Consider the following 26003-nt stretch of genomic DNA (forward strand, 5'->3'; position numbering starts at 1 on the left):
AGAATTGGATTTTGTTTTTATATATTTTTTATGTGCTTGTATTATGGGTTAATTATAATAAACCCTTGGGGTTTGATGGAAGAATTTTAAAAAAAAAAAAAAAAAACTCTTCCTTATTGTGTTCCGATAGGAGATTTGGTACATATCAATTTCATGTTGACATTATTGTCACTTATATAAGGCTTGTAACATATGATAGGGAACTGACTACAGGTTATCGGAACTTTGATAACCAGAGAGCAGTCTTTGAGGAGGAAAGTAGGAAATTCCACTTCCAAGTGTTTTTTTTTAAAAAAAAAAAAAAGAAAAACAAACAAATGAAATGAAAATAGTAGTAGAATGAAGTCGAAAAGCGACTAAGTAGGAGTGGGGCCTCGAAGTTGAAGCACCAGCTCAGTTAATTCACAAAAAACAAACAAATGGTTTTTTTTTATTTCATAAACATCCTCATATTCTTAGAAAAATGTTACAATATTTTTTTTACGACCAAAAAAATTAAAAAGTTACAATCCAAACAGTACCTAAGTACAGTACAGTAGGGAGGGTGGAGAAAATGAATGTAATGGACAATGAATACTGGATTGCAGATACTAGTAGTGAGTGTGGTCCTTAATTGATTCTGCTCTAAGAGTAGCCTGTATATCATTAGTTGTTTTACAGAAGGGAGCAGTCTGGAATCTGGATGCAAAATTATGATGTAGTACTGTATAGTAGGAGCACTCTAGCAGACTATTCCTTTCCCTTGGGATGCTCGCTCTCCGCAGAGCAAAGCAGGCCAAGATTCACAGATCATGCAGCAGCAGCAGCAGCTGCAGTAATGGCCGCCCCGCAATCCATTTTTCTTGCATCGCAACCCCCAACAAACTTAGATGTGGTAACACAAGCCATTAGGCCTTTGGCATGGTGGTCACCGCTTGGGTGGTGTGTGAGTCGTAGGGTTCAACTCTTGTCTTCTACCGATTTATTATTATATGTGACGGTTTTAATTGATCATTTTGGATGGAGTTTCTGTTCATATCAAGTTTCCTTTCCTCTTTTCTTAGATTATGCTAGATTAGATTATAAGAATTCTACCGCTATAAAAAAAAAAAAAAAAAATGCGGTAACACACATACACACACACTCGCTTTTACGGGAGACTAGAGTTAAACTTGTAGTATCATGGAGGACAGACAAGGTGCAGTCTTTTTCGGAATGCTTCCTTTTGCATCGGGAGTTCGTGGACAGACAAGGTGCAATTTCACATATTTCTGTCCAAACCCATATTTAATATGCTAGTAGTTCGTGGACGAATATGACTACAAGTGCACATATTTCTGTCCATATAATATATATTTTTTAATTTTTCAACATATCGCCAAAAACATGTCTTTCCCAAGTTATCCTACCATTGAGAGCATACTTGTCTTCTCGTTGCAACACGTTCATATAAAATCACAAAATAATTTTGATTTAACGTTTGATTGGATCACATTGAGAAAAATTGAAATATCTAGGGGTTATATTCAATCCCATTCCAAAATGAGATGGGCAAAATTTTTTACCAAAACTTGAATAAGATGGGGTTTTCAAAACCTTTCCTTATCATTTCTACTGTCTCAAGGTAATCACGGAATTTCGTCAAAACCCGTGTAAACATCAATAAGAACCAAGCATGAACACAGTGCCATCGTCGTGGTGTGTATCCTCCAAAACCTTACTGTTTTGAGAAGAAACCGGGATGTAAATAAGTTCGGTCCGACATAAAATACAGCAGATGGGAACTTGGATGAGCGGGATTTTGACACTGGCCCAGGCTATTATACCAGTAGCACATTCATCATCATCATCATCTGATTTCTGATAACTTCAGTGTGGTTTGAGAGAGAGTCACCAGAAATCTCCACAAGAACAAACTCCGTCCCTGAAATGATGAAATCTGTTGGCGTCCCGTACAATGATTTCTCGTTTAAGGTACTTTGAAGTTAGCTTGGTGAAGTTATGGCAATCACCACAGACCCGAAGATTCTTGGTGATTCGTATCGGGGTCCTAGATGTGGTGTTGAGTAGCCCATATGATATAGCCAGCCGTTCACTATGTCCAGTTAGTAACTTTATTTTTTCTTCCTCCTCTACGTTGTGTAAAACATATTTAGTTTGAGGCACATATCCTCCTCCTTTTACCAATTTTTCAGTGATCTGATCCAAATTTTGCTTAATCTCGTCAGACTCTGGATGAGACCTATCATGGGCAATGAACACGTGGAACTTATTGCCAACCTCTATCCAACTACATGCAGGATCTTTCTTCAACTCTTTTCCTTTCATCTTCGATCTCACTTCCTCCACATCTTCCCATCTCTCTGTCGCAGCATATGCATTGGATACCAGCACATAATTTCCCGGATTCACTGGATCTAGTTCCATGAGTTTACTAGCAGCAATTTCTCTAATTTTTTCGTTTGAGTGAACACGGCAAGCACCGAGGAGAGCACACCAAACAGCGGCTGTAGGCTCCGCTTTCATCATCGTCACAAAATGAAATGCTTCTTCTAGGTAATTTGCACGGGCAAGCATATCAACCATGCAAGTGTAGTGTTCTGGCCATGGCTTCAATTTGTATTCATCTTGCATTGATTCAAAAACTTCTTTGCCCTCTTCCACCAAAGCGGAATGACTACATGCATAAAGAACAGCTAAGAAAGTAATGTGATCAGGAACTAGATTTTCACTTTCCAACCTCCTAAACAAATCAATGGCCACCTTACCATAACCATGCATTCCGTATGCACTGATCATGCTCGTCCATATAGGCAAGTCTTTATTCAAGGTACTACTGAAAACCTTATACGAGTCATCCACAATCCCACAGCAAGCATACATGTCCACAAGAGAGCTAGCGACAGGACCTTCAATAACAAACCCATTCCTGAGTAGGAAGCCATGAATCTCTTTTCCTTTCCTCAATGCCGATAAATCTGCAGCAGCAGACAGGATACTCAGTGTTGCAACACAATCTAGTTCAATTTTGTTTTCTTTCATACGAGGTACTAGTTCAAGAGCCTCACTTGCCAATCCATTATCGACATAAGAAGACATCATGCTCGTGAAGGACACAACATTCTTAAATTCGATTAGTTTGAAAACCTTACAAGCATAATTGATGTTTTTGCAGTCCCCATACACTTTAACAAGCGTATTCTCTGTGACTAGATCATATAGGCCTCTTCTCATGAAATAAGCATGAATTTCTTTCACAAGAGAATGGCACTTTAAATCACTACAAGCAAGGAGAATGCTTCCAATCATTAACATGTCAACCTCCATCTTTTCCACATTTATTTCTCGAAACAGTTGCAAAGACTTCATGGGAAGATTGTTCCGAGCATAACCAGAAATTGCTGTCGTCCAAGTAACAGAATCTTTATAAGGCATCCTATCAAAAACAAAGTGCATGTAATCTGTCCTGCCGCACTTTGCGTACATGTCCACAAGGGTGTTTCCAACCAGCAAATCATTATCCATTTTGTTTTTCAAAGAAAAAGCATGAATTTGCATTCCATGCGACAGATTTCCCAATCTTCCAGAGGCTGCAAGCATACTTACAAGTGAAATCTGGTCGGGTTTCTGAACCAAATTTTTCATCTCAGAAAAAACACAGAGAGCATCTTCATACAATCCATTCTGTACAAAACCTGACAGCATTGAATTCCATGAAATATTATCTTTCTCCTTCATCTCACTGAAAACTCTCGCAGCCTCATCCATACTATTGTTTTTTCCATACATAACAACCAAAGAGTTGGCAACATGTGTCTCAAGATGACGACCTGATTTTAGAACGATAGCATGAATTCCTCTGCCCAATTTCCCAAGTGCAGGCTCTTCACAGGCCTGAAGAACAGGCACAAATGTATAACTGCTAGGAGTTACACCAGCATATAGCATTTCTTCAAATAACCCCAAACCTTCTGTACTCATCCCACTCGCTGCATGCGCTGAAATCAAAGAATTCCATGCCACAACATCCTCTCTCACACTCGTTCTACTGAACAATTGGTATGCTGCAGGGATATCATCACACTTAGAGTACATGCCCACAAGTGAATTAACCACAAAGGCATTGGACAAAAATCCCAATTTGATCGTTAGTCCATGAATTTCACAGCCGCTACATAGATCTTTAACCGCAGCACAAGCCTTGAATAAAGAAGGAAAAGTATGTGCATCGAGAGGAAAATCCAACATCCGCATTTCCTTGTACAATTCCAACGCTCCCAAAGGTCGATCATTTCCAACACAAGCACCAATCATGGCATTCCAAGCAAAAATATTCAACTCAAGCATTTCATCAAACACCTTCCTGGCATCCAACAACGACCCACATTTCCCATACATGAAGACAAGCTTAGTATCTAAAAATACTGCATCAGCAACGGACTTTGATTTTAAAACGTGGGCGTGAATTTGCTGGCCTTGTGACAATGCTTTTTGGGCTGCACAAAGCTCAAGAATTAAGGAGTAGGCCTCATCTGGAGGTTTATAAGAATGGTCTGGGCTTGTCAAGTCGTTGCCAAATGATCTGAAGGCTTCTCTGAGCTTCCCTTCTTGACATATTTCTCTGAGAGAAAAGGTTTTAACGGGGTATTTTACGAAAGGTGGAATCCCGTTAGTTTTGCTGGAAGTGGAATTTATGGTAGAGGTAGGAGGGAAGGGAAGGTGCGGGCTCAATCGCAGGCTCAAAGTAGCCATTACTGCAGGCTCAATTGCATTTGCATGTCATTTGTGCAATTTGGCATGTGAGGATTCAGAATCAGAACTTTGCAATGGTAACTAACCTTGATATAAAATATGTTCATCACCAGCACCAAGATCCGTTGTCGTCCAGCGGTTAGGATATCTGGCTTTCACCCAGGAGACCCGGGTTCGATTCCCGGCAACGGAAGGAAAGGTGTTGAAGGACTCTTCGGATTGTATCCTTTTTGAAAACGAAAGTACTCTAAGAAGTTTTTTTTTTCCCTCTACTCTTTTAAAAGTTTTTTCTCCCCATGAAATAAAATATATTACAACTATTTTAAAAGTTCTTTTATCAACTCTTTTAAAAGTTTTTTTTCCCATGAAATAAAATATATTACATCTCTTTTAAAAGTTTGTTTTCTCATGAAATAAAATAGGGATAATTTCAGAAACCTCCCTTGTGGTTTGAACAATTACACTGATCCCCCATGAGGTTACTAATCCTTTGCAAATTTAGTCCAAACGATTAAAATATTATTTTAGGGAGTGAAATTAGAATTTTGTACCAAATTTGCCCTTTGTACTACATGTCCAATGAATGACAAAGTACTACAAATCAATTAATAATTAATAAATTTTAAGGAGTATAGTTTATAGGCAAATACACATTACCTATTTAAAGTACCAGCTCTTTACGGGTATTTTACTTTCAAACATTTAATTTATGATAAATATATCAATGTTTATAAGTAAAATTCAAAAAATGTTACAGTAATATTCTTGCAAAAAGGAAATCGGTAGGTTATTTATTTAATATAAATTAAATATTTTTTTAAAAAAATGGCTCATAAAGTATTAATTCTTTATGGTTTTCATCCATTACATGAGTAAAGTATTGGCTCTTTATGGACATTTTATTCTGAATCATTTAATTTATGTTAAATACATAAATATTTGTAACTAAAATTGAAAACGTGTTATATTAATATTTTTACGGAAGAAAGATTGGTAGGTTTTGTATTTAACAAAAATTAAATATTTGAAAGCAAATACTAATCTGTATTTGAGCGTAAATATTTGAAATTCAAAAAATGTTACAATAATATTCTTGCAAAAAGGAAATCGATAGGTTATTTACTCGATAAAAAATCTAGTTTATGATAATAAATCCAATTTCCTAATTGTGAAACGTTTAATTACTCGAATTTATTATTTTTGCTGATAATTCTAATCAAAATCTATTTTTTGGATCAGAACAAATACTGTAATCAATAATCAAAGATCAAAGTAAGGAGGAAGGGAAAGACATCAAAAAGAAAAACTAAAACGAATAGAGGGATGAACCAATAAAAAAAGACAAAAAAGGAAAGAAATGCTGATTACTTGAAAGTTATCCCATGCGGGGGAATGAATGGATGAACTTAGCTTGCTCACAGATGTAAAGAAACCGATTCGTAGAAACTAAAATGGGTTAACGGTAGTTTGAACCCCTAAACTATCACCGATTAGAGCTTGCACCATAAACTATTAACTGTTACACGCAGCTGCTTTTGGTACTGAAATGATTTAGCAGACAAAAAGCGGCTAATCACGATTTAACAGAAAAACATTTCCATTCCATGCTATTAAAATACAGAATGGGCGGAACCTAAGGCCCACACTCCATTTTTGTACACGATGTGTAAGAATTGTACATTTGATCATATATTTTGAAACAAAAAGGGGGTGACGACAGCCCCCCCTCCATACACGGAAAATGAATTTAAGTCAAAAGAATACCCGCTCTATGAACCGCTTACCCTCCACAAAACTTCATTTTCCAGGTAACAAAAAGCTGAATCTTGAGCAACAAATCCTGCTATACAACCTCATTGACTCATTTACCCTACTTATGTACAACAGCCTCGGGAAAGTTGATACCTTGCTCATCCAAAAGTCAAGACCCACCCTCCGCGTGAACCCACCAAGAAGGCAACATATGATACACCCAGCCTCCCGCATGCTTATCTTTGAAGGCACTAGGCAAAGAACGGAGACTATATGCTTCAGAAGTATCATAAGCACCGACAGATTACTTCCCCCATCCCAAAGATCAGTAGTTTCTGTTCTCGTCCAGCACTTGTCTTATTAGTCTGAGGTGGCGCTAACGTCCCTTCTTTCGAAAATGAAAGAGAACTTGTTCAGGGACAGATATCAAAAGCCGGACATAGTGGTCCTCAACAAAAAAATATCGTTGAATTCTCATCGTTACCCCTGATTAATTGAAGATTTCAAGCTTTCATCTGGCAGCATCCATGAAACTAAGTGTCCACCAGAGTCCCCGCTCAGCAACTGCTTTAGATCACTTGTAAGGTGGAGAGCAGTGACAGGATGCTTGTGAAACTTCAATACCTTGTGCAGAACCAACCTGTACTCTGGCACTTCATCTCCAAGGTTTAAGCCCCCAGTCAAGTTTCCAGTCATTTTGGTTGGGACTACATCCTCAGAGCAGTGAACCATTTTCCAGACCTTAACAGCCCCACTCTGGTGACCAGAGACATACCAGTTAGCTTCCAGCCAATCAGAGAAGGTACACCCCGTAAGTGATAGTATAAAATCAGATGGGAGTTGTGATGTGTTGACAACTGCAAGGCAGTCACCGTTGATGCTCCAAACAGCAAGTGTAACACCTGCTGCAGTCGCAATTTCCCCAGTCAAATCATTTACGTATACTGCAGAAACTGGAGAAGGGAACTCAGGAAGCTGCCTAACAAAAACTAATGAGCTAAGATCCCATAGTATAACAGTACAATCATCTGACCCGCTCACAATCATCATGTAAGGCTGACTGACATGAAGGCTTGTTATTTTGGCCGTGTGAGCACAAAGTGTCCGCTCCGACTGCAGTTGCCTTAGAGCACGTGGCCCATCTTTAACAACACGCCAAACACAAAGCAACCCGTCATCCCCCCCAGTAACCAGAATCTGGCCATCATGGCTAGCACTGGTGCACTGTATCTGGTTGCCTCCATGAAGATTTTCATGAGTTGAGAGAAGCCTATCTTGATCATAGCCCATAAACCTCAAGCTACGATCAGGAAAACCCCAGGCAATGTATTTGGCATATGTTCTGGGTTTCAGCAAAGTATTTGCCCCAGCCACAAGAATCTTGTCACTGAAAGTTACTATCTGAGATATAGAGGATGAGTTCTTACGTATCTCATGAGGAACAAGATGCAGAGAGTGTTTGAGTGGATGAGGAGGTAATTTTCTGTCAGACCGCCGTTTAGGGTGTGGCTTAAGAAATAGTTGTTTAGGAGTCTGCCCAAAGTGATTAATCTGTGCTAAAATCGAGGCTTTCATTGCTGGATCTGTTACTGAGTCAATATCAACGCTGCCTTCGTAGGTATAATGATAGAAGACATTTACTGCTGCTTCAGCAGCCTATCATTGCAGAAACAAATTTGAGCTAGAAATAGACAAATTAAGTATACTAAGAAAAACAGTGAATAAAATAAAGAAAATAAATCATTAGCATGACAGAATTGTTAACAGCAATATAATAGATATCAGTTTTCTCTTGTCCGTTTAATCAAATGGAAATACAGAACCAAACTGTTATAGCAGTAGAAATAAGTCTTGGATGAACGTGCACCAAGCATCTAATAAAGCAAGGCAGTAGACTGACTTCAGTACATGCAATCGATAAACTAACAAAAGAAGACAACTTCATTGAATTGGACTTAAGATTCCAGTATTTTTCACTTCTCATCTTGTACCTCTTGTGCAATATTTAAATGAAAAGAGAGAATAGTGCTAAAAGTGAACAGCTAGGAAACAAGACATCGATATCAGAATAGAGAAAAGAGCTCAGAACCTAGCCCTACCATCTGGGCACTTGACTTAGAAATCAAATGAGGATTCAAGCATAAGGTTCACAAAGATTAGGCAACAGTTAGAACCTAGCTGTTAAGATGGGTTACAAATGCTAAATGACTACAAGAATATCATATGTCAGATGTTAAAGAGAAAGCAAAGATACATTGTAAAGAGTTAAAATTTACGGAAACACAGAAGTCAAAGTTGCCCACCTTTCCTCTCTGCTTGTACCCAAAGATAAGGTCTATCCAGTGATGCAGATTCTCGGAAACATAGTCAGACTCCAATGCTCCCCTGTGCTTCCTGATGAACTCTCTTACACTGGATTTTGCCCAAGGAGGTAATATGACATCATTAACCTAGCAAACAAGACATGCTCTTAGGACGGCTGTTATCCTGTGGGAAAAAAAGGCAATAGGAAGAAGGAAATTTTTACAAATAAGACAAACCTTTTCCCCTGATTGTTTCTCACCCAAGTCAAGATTGAATCTGTTTTCCAGAAATTCTGGCATATAGAAGAACTCTGGTATCAGTTCCTTGACATCTGATGTATTACCTTTTCCAGCAGCACTTGACCATGTATCCTTTATACTATTGAAAAGACGATCAGCATGATCAAACTGTCCACCCTGCAGCTTCTGGTTCTCAGTACTGAATGGTGGCAGGCGTATAAGGTAAAAGAGCACAATCCCAGCACTAGAATAATGAGACCCATAATGAAATTTGGGAACTTCGGGATCATCCCAGCTTTCATATCTGATGGAGAAAGAAAATTAATAAATAATAAATTTAATCCTGGATCAAAGTGACTCAAGAAATGATATACATGACAATGCCATGAAAAACTAGAAGGCGTTGAGATAGCTTATGAGAGCTAAAAGGCCAACCTTTTCCTAAACTCCTCTTCTCCTTCTGGTGTTTGACACCCCATTGGTTTGTCAAGCCTGCGGAATGTTTTGGGATCTGACAAGTCCAGATTTTCACTCTCATAATCAGCCAAAACCCAGGGAAAAACTGGATATTGTGTCAAATCACTATATCCACGACCAGCTAAAGTGTTTAGATGCATTAGATACTGAAAGTTGCTGATTTCTCCATTTTGCCACCTCTTGGAAAACGATTTGGCCATAACCTTAAAAAGGCGACTGCCTTCATTGCTTTCCTGTTTTGTTGAACCTGAGATTGTTGTGTCCAACCTGTTCACAAAGTTACCAATATTAGGCATCTTGTATCAACTTTTAAGGGCACAGAAAACAAAAAGGAACTCTGTCAGCTGCAGTGAAATAACATAATCTCACAACTGAATGAAGCCTATCCAAATACCAGTTCAAGTAAAAATGGAAATCCAGAAAATTGCTGTAAAAAGATTAATTTTCGAGGAAAAAACATAGTTAGGAAAAGAAAGGCAATTGAGAGTAGTCATAAGAAGTAAATCAAACAAAATGTATCTCAGCCTTAGGATCAGTACAAACGAAATCTCCACTAGTGATGCAAATGCATTATAAAAGCAAAAATCCAAAAAAAGAAGCCTACAATCTAATCTTTGCTCAAGCCGATGACAAAGCATCAATAATTCAACCAGATGAGTAACTGTAGTACCTTGAAATCCTGAGGCTACAAGCTAAAATAGTATTAGCCATGAGTAACATCAATACCTATTACGCAGGGTGTATGCGTCTTTGCTAATATATATTTCTCCCAAAGAAGACTAAATAATAACACATAAATAGACAAGTTGGGGAGCAAAAACGTACATGCTGTTTCTAGGGAGATTCATGGCAACTAAATTTCTGAATATGTCTTCTCTCTCCTTTTTGTGGAAGACAAGAAGATCATTGCAACCATCCATGCTAAATATTTCAATAGCAACAGGTCGAAGTTGATAATCACGCTTCAAAATCTCATGAACACTATTAAGCTTCCACATTCGCCATAGATGGGGCACATTTCCACTACTATAAACCTTTTCCTTTCCCCAAGCACCCCCATTATAAGCCCATGCCCTTCCACCAACATATGTCTTTACTGCTGCACCCCAGGAGGAAGTTGACTTGGAATGAGACTCCATACTGAGAGAAAAATCTTTCTTTACACCCAATGCCTGATCAATGACAGATAGGTCGTCTTCAGATTCTTTCTCAAATATGCACCCAGAATCATCAATATAAAAGTTCTCAATGACATATAAAGATAGTTCTCCAATGAGAAAGATACCATCATGCTTATCAAGACCAACAACTCTCTCACAATTGTACTTGTACTTTATCCTCTCAAAAGGTTCCAGATAAGGTCTGATCAAGTATTCACCATTATCATTCAACTCCTTATCAGATTTGTCCTCAACCACTTTCACTTCGTCAACTCTCATTGAAGAAGACTGCCTTGGAGACCCTAGATCTGACTTTCCTTGAACACTATCTGCTCTTCGAAATGAGGCAGCACTGGACTTCACACCAAATTCAGCAGCAGAGTGAACACTCATTTCATTTATACTGCTGTCCCGATCTTCAAGCCATCCAGCTCTACTAGAAGCAACATCTTTTACATCATCTGATTCTTTCAAATTCGACTCGACATACATCTCACCATCAGAAGAATCCTCTTTTATATTGCCATTTAAAAGATTGAAAAACAAATCAGACTCATCAGAAGTATTGAGTTCATTTTCAGGTTTTTCCTTTGACAGTTCTAAGTCCTCTAACTCAAACTGTCCATGCAGAACATTCTGAATGGTATCAATCGTTAGTTTGCACCTTTCAAGCTTTTTACGCATCCTGTATGGACCTTCAATGGGGCAAAGCTGCCATTCCGGCTCCTCACTTGTTAAGGATTTACGCATTGGAAAGATTCCACGCTCATGTACAAGTTGCTGGAGATGTGCTTGCCACTCACTTTCAGCATGGAGCACCCAACCGTACTTATCTTGTCGGACAACTCTTAATTCAGTAGCCATTGCATCACGAACCAATTCAAGTGCAATTCTCCGTTCATTTACCTGATCCCAATGTCTTTGGTCTAACTTTGATATGTCCCTTGACTTTTTCCCCATTTCTCTTTTACGACGACCATCCATACCTTTTATCCTCACTCCAGGAAACTTGGACGAACCAGCAATATACTGAACCCACATAATTGCAGCACACTGTTCCATAATTTTATTGACAATTTGTTCAGAAAGGTGGAGCCACTCATAAAATGCTGATAAACTTCCAGTTAAAAGCTTGTCAAAACCACCATGTAGGACATCCAGAGGAAGCCCTTGGTTAGGTTTGGAGACAAGCAAGTCCTCAAATGCAACCCTACGATGCACCAGAAGATACTTGAGAATATCAACAGCAATGCTCTGTACATTTTGTCTATTGTCCCGCAGTAGTGATATCAGATTAACACAGAGGCAGCAATTAAGATCAGTGTCAAGGTTGCTGGGACAAAATATTAACCGTCTATGAGCAACTAGTAACTGTAAAACTGTACAAATATCAACAGTTCTATCTTCAGGTAAACTGTTTGGGAACAATCTTTTCTGCTCCATTTGCAAACCTAAGCTTGAAAGAAGTTCATCTTCTCCTAAAGTGATCAAGAATGAGGGAAGGAAACAGAACAATATCATTCGGTTCGTATTCTTGAACAATGCATGTATGTAGGCATCAAGCTGCCTGCTTCCTCTACCAATCGATAACAGCCCTTTTGCAGTGGGAGTTGCCTCTTCAATTCGACCATCCTTGTTTGCCAGTTGCAACACGGACAAGAGGAATTCCAAAGTCTTCAATACATCAGCAGGCCGAGGAAAAGCCCCCATATACACACGATCGACTATCATCCAGCATAAAGCATCCAAGTTCAAGGACCAGCGGCTCTTATCTAACTTTTTCTCATTTTCCTCATCATCACGCAGTAGCCGCCTTTCAACAAAGTTCATCAATCTACTAAGGCACAACCCCTGAAAAACTAAAACAGATTCAGCATCAACATATATAGGGACACTTTCCAGAATAGTCTCAATGAGAGGAGCTGATTTGATTTGTTCAGTAACGAAATCAGAAAGAACTTCTGCCATAAAATCCAACACAGCAGTAGCTCCAGCAGAACATGGCCCACCACCATAACCAGAATCATCCACTTCAAGAAGTAGCTTCGGGTTCAGTGCAAATAATGTGTTTGCAGAAAACTGTCCCTGAGAACCGGACTTAAGATCAGAAGAAGGTTCGATTTCAATAATAGATGTAGAAGATTCCATAGAAGGAGTGTCTGCCAAATGCCCTTTCAATTCACTGTGACTCACTGATCCTAGCCATGAAGTCAATGCCACAATGGGAGTTGAGGAAGTTGTGACTGAGATTCTAGAACTAGATCTCTCAGATACATTAGGGGATTCAAACTGAGAATCTTCGAGAACTTGATCTTGTGTGCTTTTTGCATCACGGAAACTGAACTCATTACTGCCAGAAGTCACAGTGGACCCCTGGTCACCAGGTTCTACATCTGAATTAGGAATTGATTGAACATCTTCTTGAACTACTTTCTCCACCTCCTGCTGCGATGCAGTATTATATACCTCTGATATATGACCAACCATATTATTTGGCATAATGGCAACATCTTCAGAACTTGTACTAACCTGCCCCTGAGGAAAGCTCCCTATGCTTATTGAAGTCTTAACGGATTGTTCTTGTTCTTGAGGCAAGCTTGAGAAAGTGTTCTGAGAACTGCAGGTATCATCACCATCATTTATGTTCTTCTCTCCTACCTTTACAGATAGATCTTTTGCCATCTTCAGAGCATGAGCAGCCCTAAATAAAAAAAAAGTCCAACGATTCTACTACATGAGAAGAATTCACTTGAGAAAGATATATTCCTTAATATATGCAATTATTAGTTTTCTTGGACGTTACCTTATCTCCATTTCATAAATTAAAAGCATTTGAAACACCAGTGAACCTCAACAAAATAAGATTATTGAGAAAGAACAAAAAAATCAAAAGCATACATACCTCACACAGGAAAAATAAAGGTCAACACAGCTTTCTAGAAATTCAGCTCGTCTGCAGACAGCAGAGAAAGGAGGACACATCTTTGCTAGATCAACCATGAATCTAAGGACTGAGGTAGCAGCAGCAGGAGCAGAAGCTTCTCCCCCCATAAGGCGAGCTGCATAAGTTTTGTGCATCAGTGCTTCGCCCTGAAGATCCCCACCGATGTCTGCATTTCCTTCTACTAGTTCTGCCACCAGACCGACACCAACTTGCGAAAAATTGCCTGTTTGGTGGGCAAGCATTGACTGCATAGATAACCTATCAAATGTTGATTTTGCCATTGCAACCACTGCATCTAATAATTCAACAAATTTTAACTCCCTGTAGTTTCCGTCATTTGGCATAAGGGCATGGAAGTCGAGCATTCGGACTTCTGGTAATCTTGGATAAACAGGCTTGCCAAATATCAAACAAAACAGAATATAATAAATATCCGGAGAGTCATAAAAACTTGGAAGCACCCTTGCCAAACCTTGATATCCTCCGCTTGAACGAAACTTGAGTGTGAACGTAGGGGAAGACGCAAGGCAGACACCAAGAAGAGTCATGATCCATCTCATGCTTGTAGGATGAACAGCTTCATCAAGAAAATAAGTTATCAATTTTGATGAAACAATTTTATGCCACTGCTCAAGCAACTCCTCTGATTTGATTGTCACCTGTAGATCAATTAGCATCTCAAGTAACATATTTCTTACTATAACATGTTTCCCCATTGCCTCTCGTGTTATTTGATGACGTGACATCAGTTCTGGTGGATCAAATGTCATGATTGTAAACCTAACCACGTGTTCCAACTCAGAAGCCAGAAATCCATCTTCCAAAATGACCCCTAATAGTACAACTAGTTTCTCTAACACAGGAACTTCAACATCACCCCTTTGAAGAGTTACTAGTAGATGTTGAACAAGGTTAATTCTCCGAAGAATTGTGAGATTATGGTTTCTGTACCAATGCATGGAGACTAGATGCTCAAGAAAGCCCAAAAGAGTAATTTGAATAGCTACTGGAGCTGTGACCCAAAGGGTCCAGTCCAACAAGACATGCTCAACCATGTCAGCATTTGATAAAACTATGCAGTTAGATGTTTCAGAAGGCATGTCAGATGTTTCAAGCTCTGAAATATGACTAAATGAATCTTTTTGGGCAGAGAAATCATCCAAATCTCCATGAGACCCAACCGATGAAAACTCATCACGGAATTTTGACAAATTAAGCTCCTCAAAGCTGGTTTCTGGAGGGGATAGAGTAGGTGATAAATTACGAGGAATTTCAACCTTCCTGGGTTCAGAAAAAGATGCTTCACATGCAGCAATCTGGAAAAAGATCTCAAGTGATTGCATGTCAAACAATGGCATCCTGCGATGCAAAAAAAGAGCAAGCAAGTGGTATCCTCGGTATTTTTGCATGTCTCTCACATTCTGAGGATTCTGATGAAGTGCACAGGCAAGTAATGTCAAGGCCATGTGCAACATCTCCCTGGTTTCAGAAGCTTCAACAAGGGCTAGGACAACAGCCATTCCACCAATTGGGCGAATGGAGTCACCAATCACACACTGCTTACAAACAAAAACATCGCCAAGAAGCCGTCCAAAACGTGGTATTCCTGGGGAAAAAACAAAAGAAAGATGAAACTAGAATGAACAAATAAAGGATACAAAAACAGACTTATTTGATATACAACATTTATAAATCAAAAACAGGGAAAGGAGTTGATAATTCACTCACCACCAATAGGAGAAGCTGCAGAGGACATTGGATCAACAAGATTGAGCAAAGAAGAAGTTCCAGAAGCACGCAGTAATTCTGTACTCGTGCCATCAAATGCAAATATCAGTTTCTTACCCAAAAGCTGGAGCGACAGGTTTCCAAGTTTTTCAGAATCCCAAACAAACCCGCTACGATCAGCCTTTGAGCTACCTGTCTTGCCTGCACCCTCAGGCTTTTGCGTGCCAGAAGAAAGAAGTAAATCAGTGTCCAAAGCATCTAAAATGGCCATACTACCTCCACCACATGCTTGATTTGGAACAAATTGCAAAAGATCAGTATCTTGAAACAGCCCCTTATATCCTCTTCCGAGAATATACATGAAACAAATAGAACCTGGTGACAGCACCTCCTCAAAAAGATAACAAGATCTAAGCTTCCATGACAAATCACTAATTCTAGCACAAGTAGCTGGTGTGCCAATTGTTACTTGAAGGGGCTTCCCAGCAGGAGAGGGAGAATATCCTAATTTCCCTGTGTGCCTAAGCTTTCCATTAAGATAAACATAAGCAAAACTAGCTTGGAATAGTCCAGCCAAAGCATTTGGTTTACTATGTACAACTGCAAGGTGATGCCATCGACCTTCCTCAATTTCTAAGCCAGAAAATGATAAGGAGGAAGAGCTGCTTGTGGCAAGGGTCAAAACACCATCTTCATCAAGACGAAGCTCCGCATAAAAGGTGCTTCCACTATCTGCTGCCCCAACAGAAAATATTCGGAGAAAGATAGGAAGCTGTCCACCAGTTACGCTTTGCCTTCTGGATGATCCAGATCTGGAAGCCTCTGCCTCTTTCAATGGTGATTTCAAGAATTTCCGGAATTGAAACCAACAGACAAAAGAATAACCAGCGGCAGGAGGCCAAGATCTTTCACCTAGTGGCACTTGAATGGAAGCATGACCCAACTTGCTCGTATCCATCTCGACAAACGGTGCTAAAGAAACATTTTCTGAATCCATATCCTCGGTAAGAATCAATTTTTCCACCATATCAAAGAGAAAACGACCAGAACTTGCTAATCTCATTTGCAGGATATACCTAACGAGCACTCTAAGCTCCAAAGTTGATAACCTGTAAAATGGAGGACATTAAATTCAACACAGCCATCAAATTAACAAATACAAATTAAAAAGTTTAAAAAAGTGTCAGCAAGTTGTTACTTATATGCTCCAAGAACCTCCACAATCTTCAAAGCGTATGACAGCAGCGGTGATGAGCCGGAAAGGAATGGGTATATTGTCTCAAGCAGAAGTTCAACACAACCTGAAACATTACAAATAGCAAGTTTTAAGTGCCCATCAAAATAATACTATAAACAGGATAAGTTTTGATTTCGCACCTACAGACGTAAGGTTTTCTTGATTAAAAGAGCTAGCACGAGCAAGCTTTTCAATCATATTTAGCACTTCTAATTGCACCTTTGGAGTGAAGAGCAACAAAGATCGTATCAGGACCCTAACTGCACCAGCATTATACACCCGTTCCTTATCAGGAACAGAAGACCCAGATGGAATAATCATAAGAGAACTAACAGACCCATTTTCCAAATTATCCGATGATGCAACAGCTTCTGATGACAAGAAGGGAGGAAGCACTATCTCAAGAGCAAGCTCCAGCAACAACTGTATAACTTGCCTTTCGCACTCCACACAAATCAACCCAGACTCCAATAGAAGATCATAAAATGTTTGGGAGGATATAACAGAATGCAACTTTACCCTGTTAACAGCATTATCACAAACCCCAGCTGTTATTACACGCAACAAATATGTAAACACCTTAATGCACACCACCAAGGAATACTCTTTTGTGTATCCATCATTTTGAAAACTGTGAAGCGTGGTTAGCAGAAGAGAAAATCCAGTTGCTTCACCAAAAACCCGTTGAGCAGAACTATTAATGCCCAGAATCCGCCATAAGGCTCCAAATGTATCACATTTTGCGTCATCCTGTAGTCTGTATTGAGATCCTGAAGCACTTGTGACCATTCCACTTTTTAGAACTTCAACTAGTGCTCCCAGCTCTTCTGGATGAACCTGTTTCAAAAATTAAATATAATCAGTCCATCTCTTCCAAACAGGTAATCTACAAGAAAGCATGCTATTCCCTTGCAAGAGATAAATCAAACTGCCATCAGAACCATCAGTGTTAGCAATTACATACTACTGATGCTATTATTCTTCATGCACAACCATAAAGAAATCATTATCACTAACAATTTGTATGAACTAGAGTCGATTACCTCAACAGGAATACATATGCCAAAGATTTGGCTGTTAGCAATTGAAAAAGGATATTGCACCAGAAAGAATTGGTATCACATGTAGACATTAGATCTTAGTCATCTTAATCCGGGCAACCACATAGAAAAGTACCAGAAAAAGATCAAATTCATTTTTTCCTTTAATGTTAGTAAAGAATCAATCTAGGGTAAAATACCCGAGGCAAAGAGGGATCCAAACTAGAAAGAGCTACAGCCAAAATGAATGAGGAAAACCATGAATAAAGTTAGCAAACCTGAGCAGAATCTTCAATGATCAAGCAGGATAAGACCCGAAGGACACCAGGGCGGTGAATATCAGATACAAGAAAAGGAAGGACAAAGGGCACCCCACTAGAGGACCGAAATGATGCTTGATTAGCTTCAGCTTTCCTCAATAAGGAGACCATGCAATCCCATGAAACTGCAATCGTGCCTTCTATCTCAAAAAGAGGGAGTTTACCAGAACTAGATTCCAAGAGTTTGGGTGAAGAAAGAATCGTATCTTTACTGTCCATATGTTTCTTGAAGTTGCTTGAACTAGATTTTCTCTCCAACTGATTAAGATCATTCTTTAGCTGATCTGGTCCTAAGAGGAGTTTGTGCTGTTTTAGATCATCTAACAGAACTTCAAGCACACCTACCTCTCTTAGGACTTTCTTGTACTGCTGATCAAAAGATAACAGCTTAACAAAGAAAGAAAGAATTGTATGCTTCAATTCAGATGTAATTGGTTGCTGGAGCAAACAACAAAGAGAAAGTAGTTCCTGTTCGGGAATACAATTAACAACAGTCACAGCGTATTCAAGAATTTTCAGAATAATCTCTTGCAAAGATGGGGGAAACCCAGCCATGTTGAGGATCAAAAGGGGCACAGTCCGCAACTGTTGACACAACTTGTAGTTTTCAATATGACTGGAGAATATCTTGAACATTCTATTTAATACTTCTGCCTGCAGTTCCCTACTATCTGCTTTAAGAAAAATATCCTGAAACATTTGAACAGCTTCAAGATCCTTGATTTTGTCATTATCTTTCTCCCAAAGTTCATCAGTTAGTCTGTCAGCTGATGATGTACGACTTCTGCCATGCCCTGCAGGCTTTGCATGAGAACCTCTGGACACTTTGGACCCAGGTGATCCATAAGAATCAGCTCGACCAGCCTGAGCAAGATTAACAAGAACGTCAAGCAACCTCGATAATGTAGGAGAGAGACATTTCGAAGAGAGCTCTGATCCTTTTTCCCCAGTGTTCTTGCTCTCAATACAATCATCAGAAGACAGATTTCCTAGAGCAGGGTCTTCACTAGGAATAGAGTTGGAATGAAATCTCTGACCACCTTTATCTTTAGCAAGAACTAATGCAAACTGGACAAGGAATTGGTAACCATGGGCATTGTGGATATCCTCCCTCAGCCTGATACCTCCAGCATCTACAAGTCAAATTCGCCTATATTCAGCATTCAACAGGAAAATAATAGACAAGCTGTCTAATCTGTAGGATCTCAGAGAAAAAAAATGTTTTCACTTTTTAGTATTGAGGAACTTAAATATTAGATAAAAAGAACTCATGTCATCAGACAAAGATTTCTTTGTTACTTTTCAGAATCCATGATCTTGAAGACTATTGAATGGTAAAAGAACTTCTGTCTTCAGATAAAGATTTCTTTGTCACCTCAAGTAAAAGCCATTTTACCTGGTCTGTACGACAACTCAACACATTCAAGAAGTAAGTCCACAATGCCCATCGTGTAGGCAGAATCCCCACAATCAGGATCAAAATCCTTTACAGCCATCAGAAGTACTTTTATCTGGCACAAAGAGAGAAAATGTTTCAGCAGCAGGGCAGGCAGGAAACTGTCAGCAAATTTAGGCACAACGAGATGACATCAATCAGGAAACCTGTGTGTGAGAGAGAGAGAGAGAGAGAGGGATGGAACAGATAAAACAGGACGCAAGTGCCAAATTTTTTCCTTCAATACCAGCAAAGAACTAGAAGCCAGACTATCAACAAAATTTAAAGATGTGCAATCTTTTGGGTGTACGGTCACAAGAAGGAAGCATCAACCTTAAATAGTGAAGAATAAGCATAGCTAATAGCATTATCAAAAAAAAAAAAAAAAGCATAGCTAATAGCTTCCCAGTAGGAGGCCACCAAAAATTCGTTGTATTTCTTTAACTTTGAAATCGTTCTTTTTATTTAGGCAGGGCAACATAACCACTCAAAATATAGGAAAGAAAAACAAGCCACAGTTTGAATTCCTTCAGCGGTGACTTCTTCAGAGACAATTAAAAGAGGCCTCTGCTGCACTTTATTGAATCTCCATCCGCCAATACGAAAATGAGTTACTTCTATTTAAAATTGTAAAGGCTCTTTATTCAATCATCAGTACCATCAAATTTAGTTTGAAAATTAATTACGATAAAACAATAAAGAAATGAACCAGTAACTGAAGAATTGTCGATTCAACTAAACATAATTCAATAAGAAAATGGAATTGAAGGGTTGAAACCCCCCCCCCAAAAAAAAAAAAAGCAAGATTAGGACATGATCATAAATATATATATAATAAAAAATAATAAAAATATGAAAGTCTTTTGAAAACTCTCACCATACTCAGCACAGCAAAATGAAGTTGCAGCTTTTCAGCATTAAACTCCTAAGGAATAGCATGATTCGCCATTGATCCAATAAATATCAACGAAAAAAATTCAACAAACAAACATTCTAAAATCCAATTCCATCAAAATGCCCACCTGCAGCCTCATTCATAATCAATTGGACTTAAGATATAGGGTGAGGTTCTTGAAAGCAAACAACATACGAAAAAAACAGCCCAGAAGTGCCTTTCCTATTCATGAAACACATACAACATCCACAATTCAAATTAAGCTAAAAAGCATACCAGATGATGCTTCCTTATATACTTGGCAGTGCTGCCATTATCATTAACCAGTAGAAGGCCAAGTATCTGAAAGATGAATCATTATCAAACAAAAAGTCCAGGTGTCAATGATGATAACTTGCAAAAATGCTCACAAAAAATTCCTCCAATCCCACAAATGTACACCAAGAAATGATTAGTTGATTACCTGCATTGCATGTCTGTGAAGCTGTATGTTATGCAAGGGAACTAGACCTTCCTTATATTGGGAGAAAACAACTAAAGAACCATTGGCAACCATTTGAAAGAGTAATTGAAGTGAATTGTCCTCTATTAAACTTTGTGCAGCTGAAGGATGGCTGGCCAAAGCTTTCATAACATGGACAACACTTGCTTCAACCTGCATTTTTAGAAACAGCTATAAGCAATTTCAATTTTTTTTCCTATGGCAAAGCATTCTTTTACCGCCTCAGAAGAAAAAGTTGCACTCTGTTCATAAAACTAGAAAACCAGGATTGTATAGAGATGCAGAAAATTCAATTAGCTTAGATCAACAGGACCATCAAATACAGGAAGAAGCTACCTCGAGCCGGCGGGCATATCCATTGTCATCATTTTGGATTCCTTCAGTTAATAATGGCTCCTGATGATCAAGAATCTTTTGCCTCTGGTTGCCTCCATCCGGACCCAGAAGAGCATTGAGAACATGGATGAGACAACATAAGATCCCAGAATCCAGGAGTGATTGTTTATCAATAGGCTGTATACATGGACAAAATTTGTGCGTTAAGTATTAAGAAATGCCCATGCAACTATCTGTCCACCATTTGGAAAGTAACACTAGTTACGTATCCCACTTGCTGCACAAAGATGTTAAGCAAAGCCATGGAAGATATGATTACTTATTGTCTAATGCATTATATAGTGTATCGAGAGACCCATGTAACAACTAAAAAATGCAATTTATGTTTAATTCCTTTTCCTGAAAAGATTAATCCATACTCCTATACAAATGAGGGGAGAGGAAAAAATAATTTGGCTGCTTCAAGATGGGAGGCAAAAAACAGTAAAAATGCAAGAGAAACGGAATGCATTCAATTGAACTGAGTAATCCTGAAACTGATAAGGCCAGAGACATACCCCAGATACAAGGACTTCCACAGCATGCAATAAATTTGCACCAGGACGAACACCATCCTAAATACATTTGAGTAGGTTTTATCACAATGTTAAAGAATGTCATCTAGACAAAAAATCATACAGAGAGAAGATCAAATATGAACCTTTGTGACTTCTGCAAAAAAGTTTAGAACTCTACGAACTTCCAAAGATCTGGTTTTGCTGCTAAGTTTCAACTTTTCAATATCTGTTACAAATGCTCTTCCCACAACAAACGAAAATATGTGTGTCTCTACCAGCCTGTAAAAAAACAGTTTAGAAGTTGCCATACAAGTAAACACGCATTAAAAAAACTGATAACTGGAAACAGAATTAAAAGAGTCCATTATGGGATGACAATGAGCATGACTACAGAATATCCCTAGGACAAAAGGCAACAAAGTCAAACTTGGATCGTGACTACAGAATATCCCTAGGACTTCTTGATGATAATTTATTTCTTACAATGTTAAAGAAATTTGAAGAACACTACATAAAAACCAAAGAACTACTAATTGCCTTATGAGATTCATCTAAATAATACAATCATCCAAAAACCTCTCAAAATGGCATGATAAACTCTGAAAAGAAAGCTGCCAGGATATATTAACGTCATTGAAAAGTATAAGAAGAACGCGCATATCAAATGGACAGGGAGAAGAAGGAAACCAATTATCATACATCGTAATTAGTTGAGCAACATTTCCGTGCTGCTTTACTAATCTACAGAAAACATCAATAGTTAAATTCAAGGCCTTTTCCTTCTCCTGCAATGGTAGAGAAAAGCCATTAGCCCTTGCGATATTTCTAAGTATGCAACCATAAAGACAACAATTTTGCAAAATAAATGCAGAAACCTTCTCAGAAATTGAAGACCGGAACTCTTCCCAATATCTCTTAAAATCCAATTCCAGTTCATATTTGTCCCTGCTTTCAAGAAAAAGGATTTGTTGAAAAGAACTAAAGAATAGAGATACCAAGTAAGTCTATATAGAATTTGAAGATGATATGCACTTTTTATTCTGTATCTGTAAGAGTAATCAGATTGAAAAGATATACTGAAAAAAATGAAAAACCACAAAAAAGAACACAAACAAAGTTAATAGACAATCAGCATAAACTTAAAGAAACTGAAGCTACTGCTCCACAAGCCCTAACAAAGTTAATAGACAATCAGCACTGTTGTCAGAGAAAAAAAAATGATGAACCACCAAATCAAAATTGCGTGAAAAATGAGAAAATAAACGGAGGAAGATATGATCATCTTTTTAATAATTTCTCATGCATGAAATACCAAGAAGGCTTTACTTAGGCTTGGAAGAAAGCTAGACTTTTAAATAGAAGATAGATAAACAATTGAATAATTATACCAAAGGAAATTTGAACCCAAAAACCAAGCACGATGTACAAAGATAGAAAATTACATTACTAAATCGATGGAATATGCACAATCAAGCCGTAAAACTAAGCACTTTCCAAAATTAGACTTACAGGAAACATTAACATATCTGGTATTTTTCCACATACAAGCAAAACAAGTTCTCATCCCATTGACATAATTTGCAAAATTAAATGCAAAATCCAAGAAGAATGCAAGAAAAAAGAAAATTAGGCGAGTAAATTAACGGAACATACACAATCACCCATAAAACCAAGAACCACTTCCAGAAATAGACTTACAGGCTAGATTAACCAAATAAAGTCTGATGCCCTTTAATCCCATGAGAACCAGTGACATGATGCACTAAAATACAATGACAAGTCGAGCTAGAATAAATCATCTCCCCCCTGATTGCCTCATTGTCTCAGTTCCAATAATCATCTAAAGGTTACCTATGCAACGATCGCACGGATGTAACAGCCCATCTGGACCAAAATACTAGGCCAGAAAGCTTAAAAAAAGTTGTTGGTAAAACCACCTTAGGTTCTCTAGGCACCCACACATTTTCATATCATATGAGGGTTTCAGGCTTAAGAGACCAAAAAAGAGCAGAATCAACTAATAAACAAATCTTTCTTCACTTTCATTCCTGCATCTTCAAACTCTAGCTGAAAACATTTCATAAAGAAAATAAAAATAGAAGTCCCAGGTTTGCCCTGCTTCAAATACTAGATTAATATTAATATGCTATCGCAGTAAAGAAAATGAGTTTAGTTAGAACCCAACCCACTGCTTGTGATCACAAAAGAAATAGCATTTTCCCAATTAAAAGTACCAAGCAATTTTCATCTTTATCACATCTTTCAGCTCCACAGATCCTCCTTTCCTGATTACATTCGCAATCTAGTGTTTGTAAGTTCAGTTACTACTCAGTCCATTACACATCAACTGTTAACCTCATCTCAGAATCTACAAGGAAGCAACCTGCTTTTCGAGCAAAACAGATCACTAAAAAACCTAACAGCAAGTATTGCATGGGCGAGGATCTGGCACGTGTGAAATTTTGCACATGACCAAAAGATCAACGAGGAAAATTAAAGTCACTCGCAACTCATTACCAAGTCTGTGTGGGACCCAAAAATTCTAAACTCAATCATTAGGTCTTTAATGCTGGAATCTCCAAAATGGGTAATAACTAAATTTACTGCAATGACTAACAGCATGTGGCAACTTGATACTTCTTAGCATTGAAATCATCTCATGACCCTCATAAAGTTTTGAATAAAGCAGTCCAAATTGTAGTGAAAATTCTTGACACGTATACTTTACCATATGCCACGTCAAGCACATATAACAGACAATGCATCAAATTTAAGCACACCAAGAATCACCGACTAAAACTGCTTTCATATGATTAGGCAGCATATGTGTCAGGTTTTTTCAACTGCCATCATAATGCCAACTAAAACTGCTTTCATATGATTAGGCAACATATGTGACAGGTTTTTTCAACTGCTAGACCCCAGCATATTATGTCTAACAGCAGACACTACTATCAAGGCACCTTATTTCCATGGCTTCAAGCCCAAAAAATTTTAATCTAATTTAAACTCTCAATCGTTTAAAGGTCACTCTATATTAAACTCCCAATCATTTTCTATTCTGTCAAATCCGGGTGTTTCTATGTAACGCCACTAAAATAAGAGGTAACCAGGCCTATTAAGCTCAGAACTCGTTACTTCATCAAACATTTGGGTCGAGTGTTTGACTTTTCCACTTTCCTTTTCTCTTCTTAACCAGTGGTGTCTTGAATATCTAACGAAATCACTATTCTTACGCACATAAGATTCAGAGCACACTCAACTGAAATTTAAATGCGACAAATTGTATATTTTAACTAAATCAGTTAGTTAACATCTACAAAATTATAGTCAATTGCATGCTCTTTTTTTTTTTGTTGTTATTGGGGGGGGGGGGGGGGAAAAAGAGAAAAGGAAGAAGCAAAGCAGAGAAGACAAACCTTGAAGGTGATGACGAGAATTCTTGGTTGGATGAGAACGCATTGTAATCAGGAAACGGGGAGGAGACAGCAGAAGAAGAAGAAGACGAGGATGCTGCGGCGGATGGGGTCTGCGATAAACCTACCTTTTCTTTGAAGTCTTTAAGCAATGTTGCCCATTTCATCGTCGATTTTTTGTTAAACATGTACTAGTATTATCCGACACCCCTCTCCTCTTTCATCCGACAGCTACCTCCGGGCGGCCGTCGATCCAACAACCCAAAAAATTAAAAGAACTCTTCTATCAGAACCACCTCAGCTCACCAGCCCCAAAATTCCACGAAAAAGAAAAAAGAAAGAAAATCAACTTAGCCTGACAAAATATGCTACTAGTATTAGAAAACAAGGAATTTGTATATACACTCTTCACATTACATTAAGATTGGATTAATAAAAGAAAGATGTGATCGGAGGACGGAAAGATGGATTGGACTGATCGATCGGAGTAAATTAGGGAAGCAAATCAAATTAGCAAGATCTGAATAAATTTAAATATGGTATAAACTTGAGAAGGGGAAAAAATGGGAAATGGATATAAGTTGGGGTGATCTGGCGATGGAGGTGATTTACGCAATTTCGGGAAAGTGCAGTATTAGGAGGAGTATCTAGTTCGAATTTCGAGGAGGCCTAAAGTCTAATCCAAGAATGGGAAGAAGCGAGTTGGAAAGAAAGAAAAAGCGACGACGACCAGAAATTTCTTTGAAAGATAAAAAAATGAAAAAGAGGAGGAACTTCCAGTCCAGTAGCAGGTGAAGGTGCAGGGTGCAGGGTGCAGCGCTGGGTGCTGTGTACGTTGTGTTGTTTTCGGACGGCCTCTCCGCGCCTTGTTTCTCGCTCTATATCTCTGTCTCCCTCTCCCTCTCCCTCTCTACAAATTATTTTTGATTT

At 38.5% G+C, this 26003-nt stretch overlaps 2 protein-coding genes and 1 non-coding gene across 3 annotated transcripts; 1 reads left to right on the forward strand and 2 right to left on the reverse strand.

Moving 5' to 3' along the window:
• Window positions 1–1473: 1473 nt before the first annotated feature.
• On the reverse strand, window positions 1474–4652 carry LOC113780357 (pentatricopeptide repeat-containing protein At3g63370, chloroplastic-like). Its single transcript, XM_027326166.1, has one exon. The coding sequence runs from the start codon at window positions 4375–4377 to the stop codon at window positions 1870–1872; it is 2508 nt and encodes an 835-aa protein (XP_027181967.1). The 5' UTR covers window positions 4378–4652; the 3' UTR covers window positions 1474–1869.
• Window positions 4653–4852: 200 nt separating this feature from the next.
• Window positions 4853–4924, forward strand: TRNAE-UUC. Its single transcript has one exon. It is a non-coding gene; the product is annotated as a tRNA-Glu (tRNA).
• A 1386-nt stretch (window positions 4925–6310) lies between these two features.
• Window positions 6311–25433, reverse strand: LOC113762009 (protein SPIRRIG). Its single transcript, XM_027305242.1, has 19 exons — window positions 25077–25433; window positions 22533–22602; window positions 22357–22442; window positions 21801–21936; window positions 21658–21714; window positions 21101–21277; window positions 20726–20917; window positions 20539–20604; window positions 19329–19443; window positions 17891–19065; window positions 16713–17409; window positions 16534–16636; window positions 15336–16444; window positions 13566–15213; window positions 10329–13364; window positions 9462–9770; window positions 9024–9330; window positions 8787–8933; window positions 6311–8139 (listed from the first exon to the last, which is right to left on the reverse strand). The coding sequence occupies exons 1-19, from the start codon at window positions 25259–25261 to the stop codon at window positions 6964–6966; spliced, it is 10791 nt and encodes a 3596-aa protein (XP_027161043.1). The 5' UTR covers window positions 25262–25433; the 3' UTR covers window positions 6311–6963.
• Between the last annotated feature and the right edge of the window lie 570 nt (window positions 25434–26003).

The sequence above is a fragment of the Coffea eugenioides genome, chromosome 1 (assembly GCF_003713205.1).
Source record: "Coffea eugenioides isolate CCC68of chromosome 1, Ceug_1.0, whole genome shotgun sequence".
NCBI lineage: Eukaryota > Viridiplantae > Streptophyta > Magnoliopsida > Gentianales > Rubiaceae > Coffea > Coffea eugenioides.

What these genes read in the sequence shown, in the direction of transcription:
- LOC113780357 (XM_027326166.1), bottom strand. Translation starts at nt 4,377, where the DNA reads ATGTATGGGAAATGTGGGTCGTTGTTGGATGCCAGGAAGGTGTTTGAT.
- LOC113762009 (XM_027305242.1), bottom strand. Translation starts at nt 25,261, where the DNA reads ATGTTTAACAAAAAATCGACGATGAAATGGGCAACATTGCTTAAAGAC. An exon ending in TGAGTTGTCGTACAGACCAG is followed by an intron (nt 19,066 to 19,328) that starts GTAAAATGGCTT and finishes TTTGACTTGTAG; the next exon opens with ATGCTGGAGGTATCAGGCTG. An exon ending in AATCTCCCTAGAAACAGCAT is followed by an intron (nt 9,771 to 10,328) that starts GTACGTTTTTGC and finishes CTTTGTGAACAG; the next exon opens with GTTGGACACAACAATCTCAG.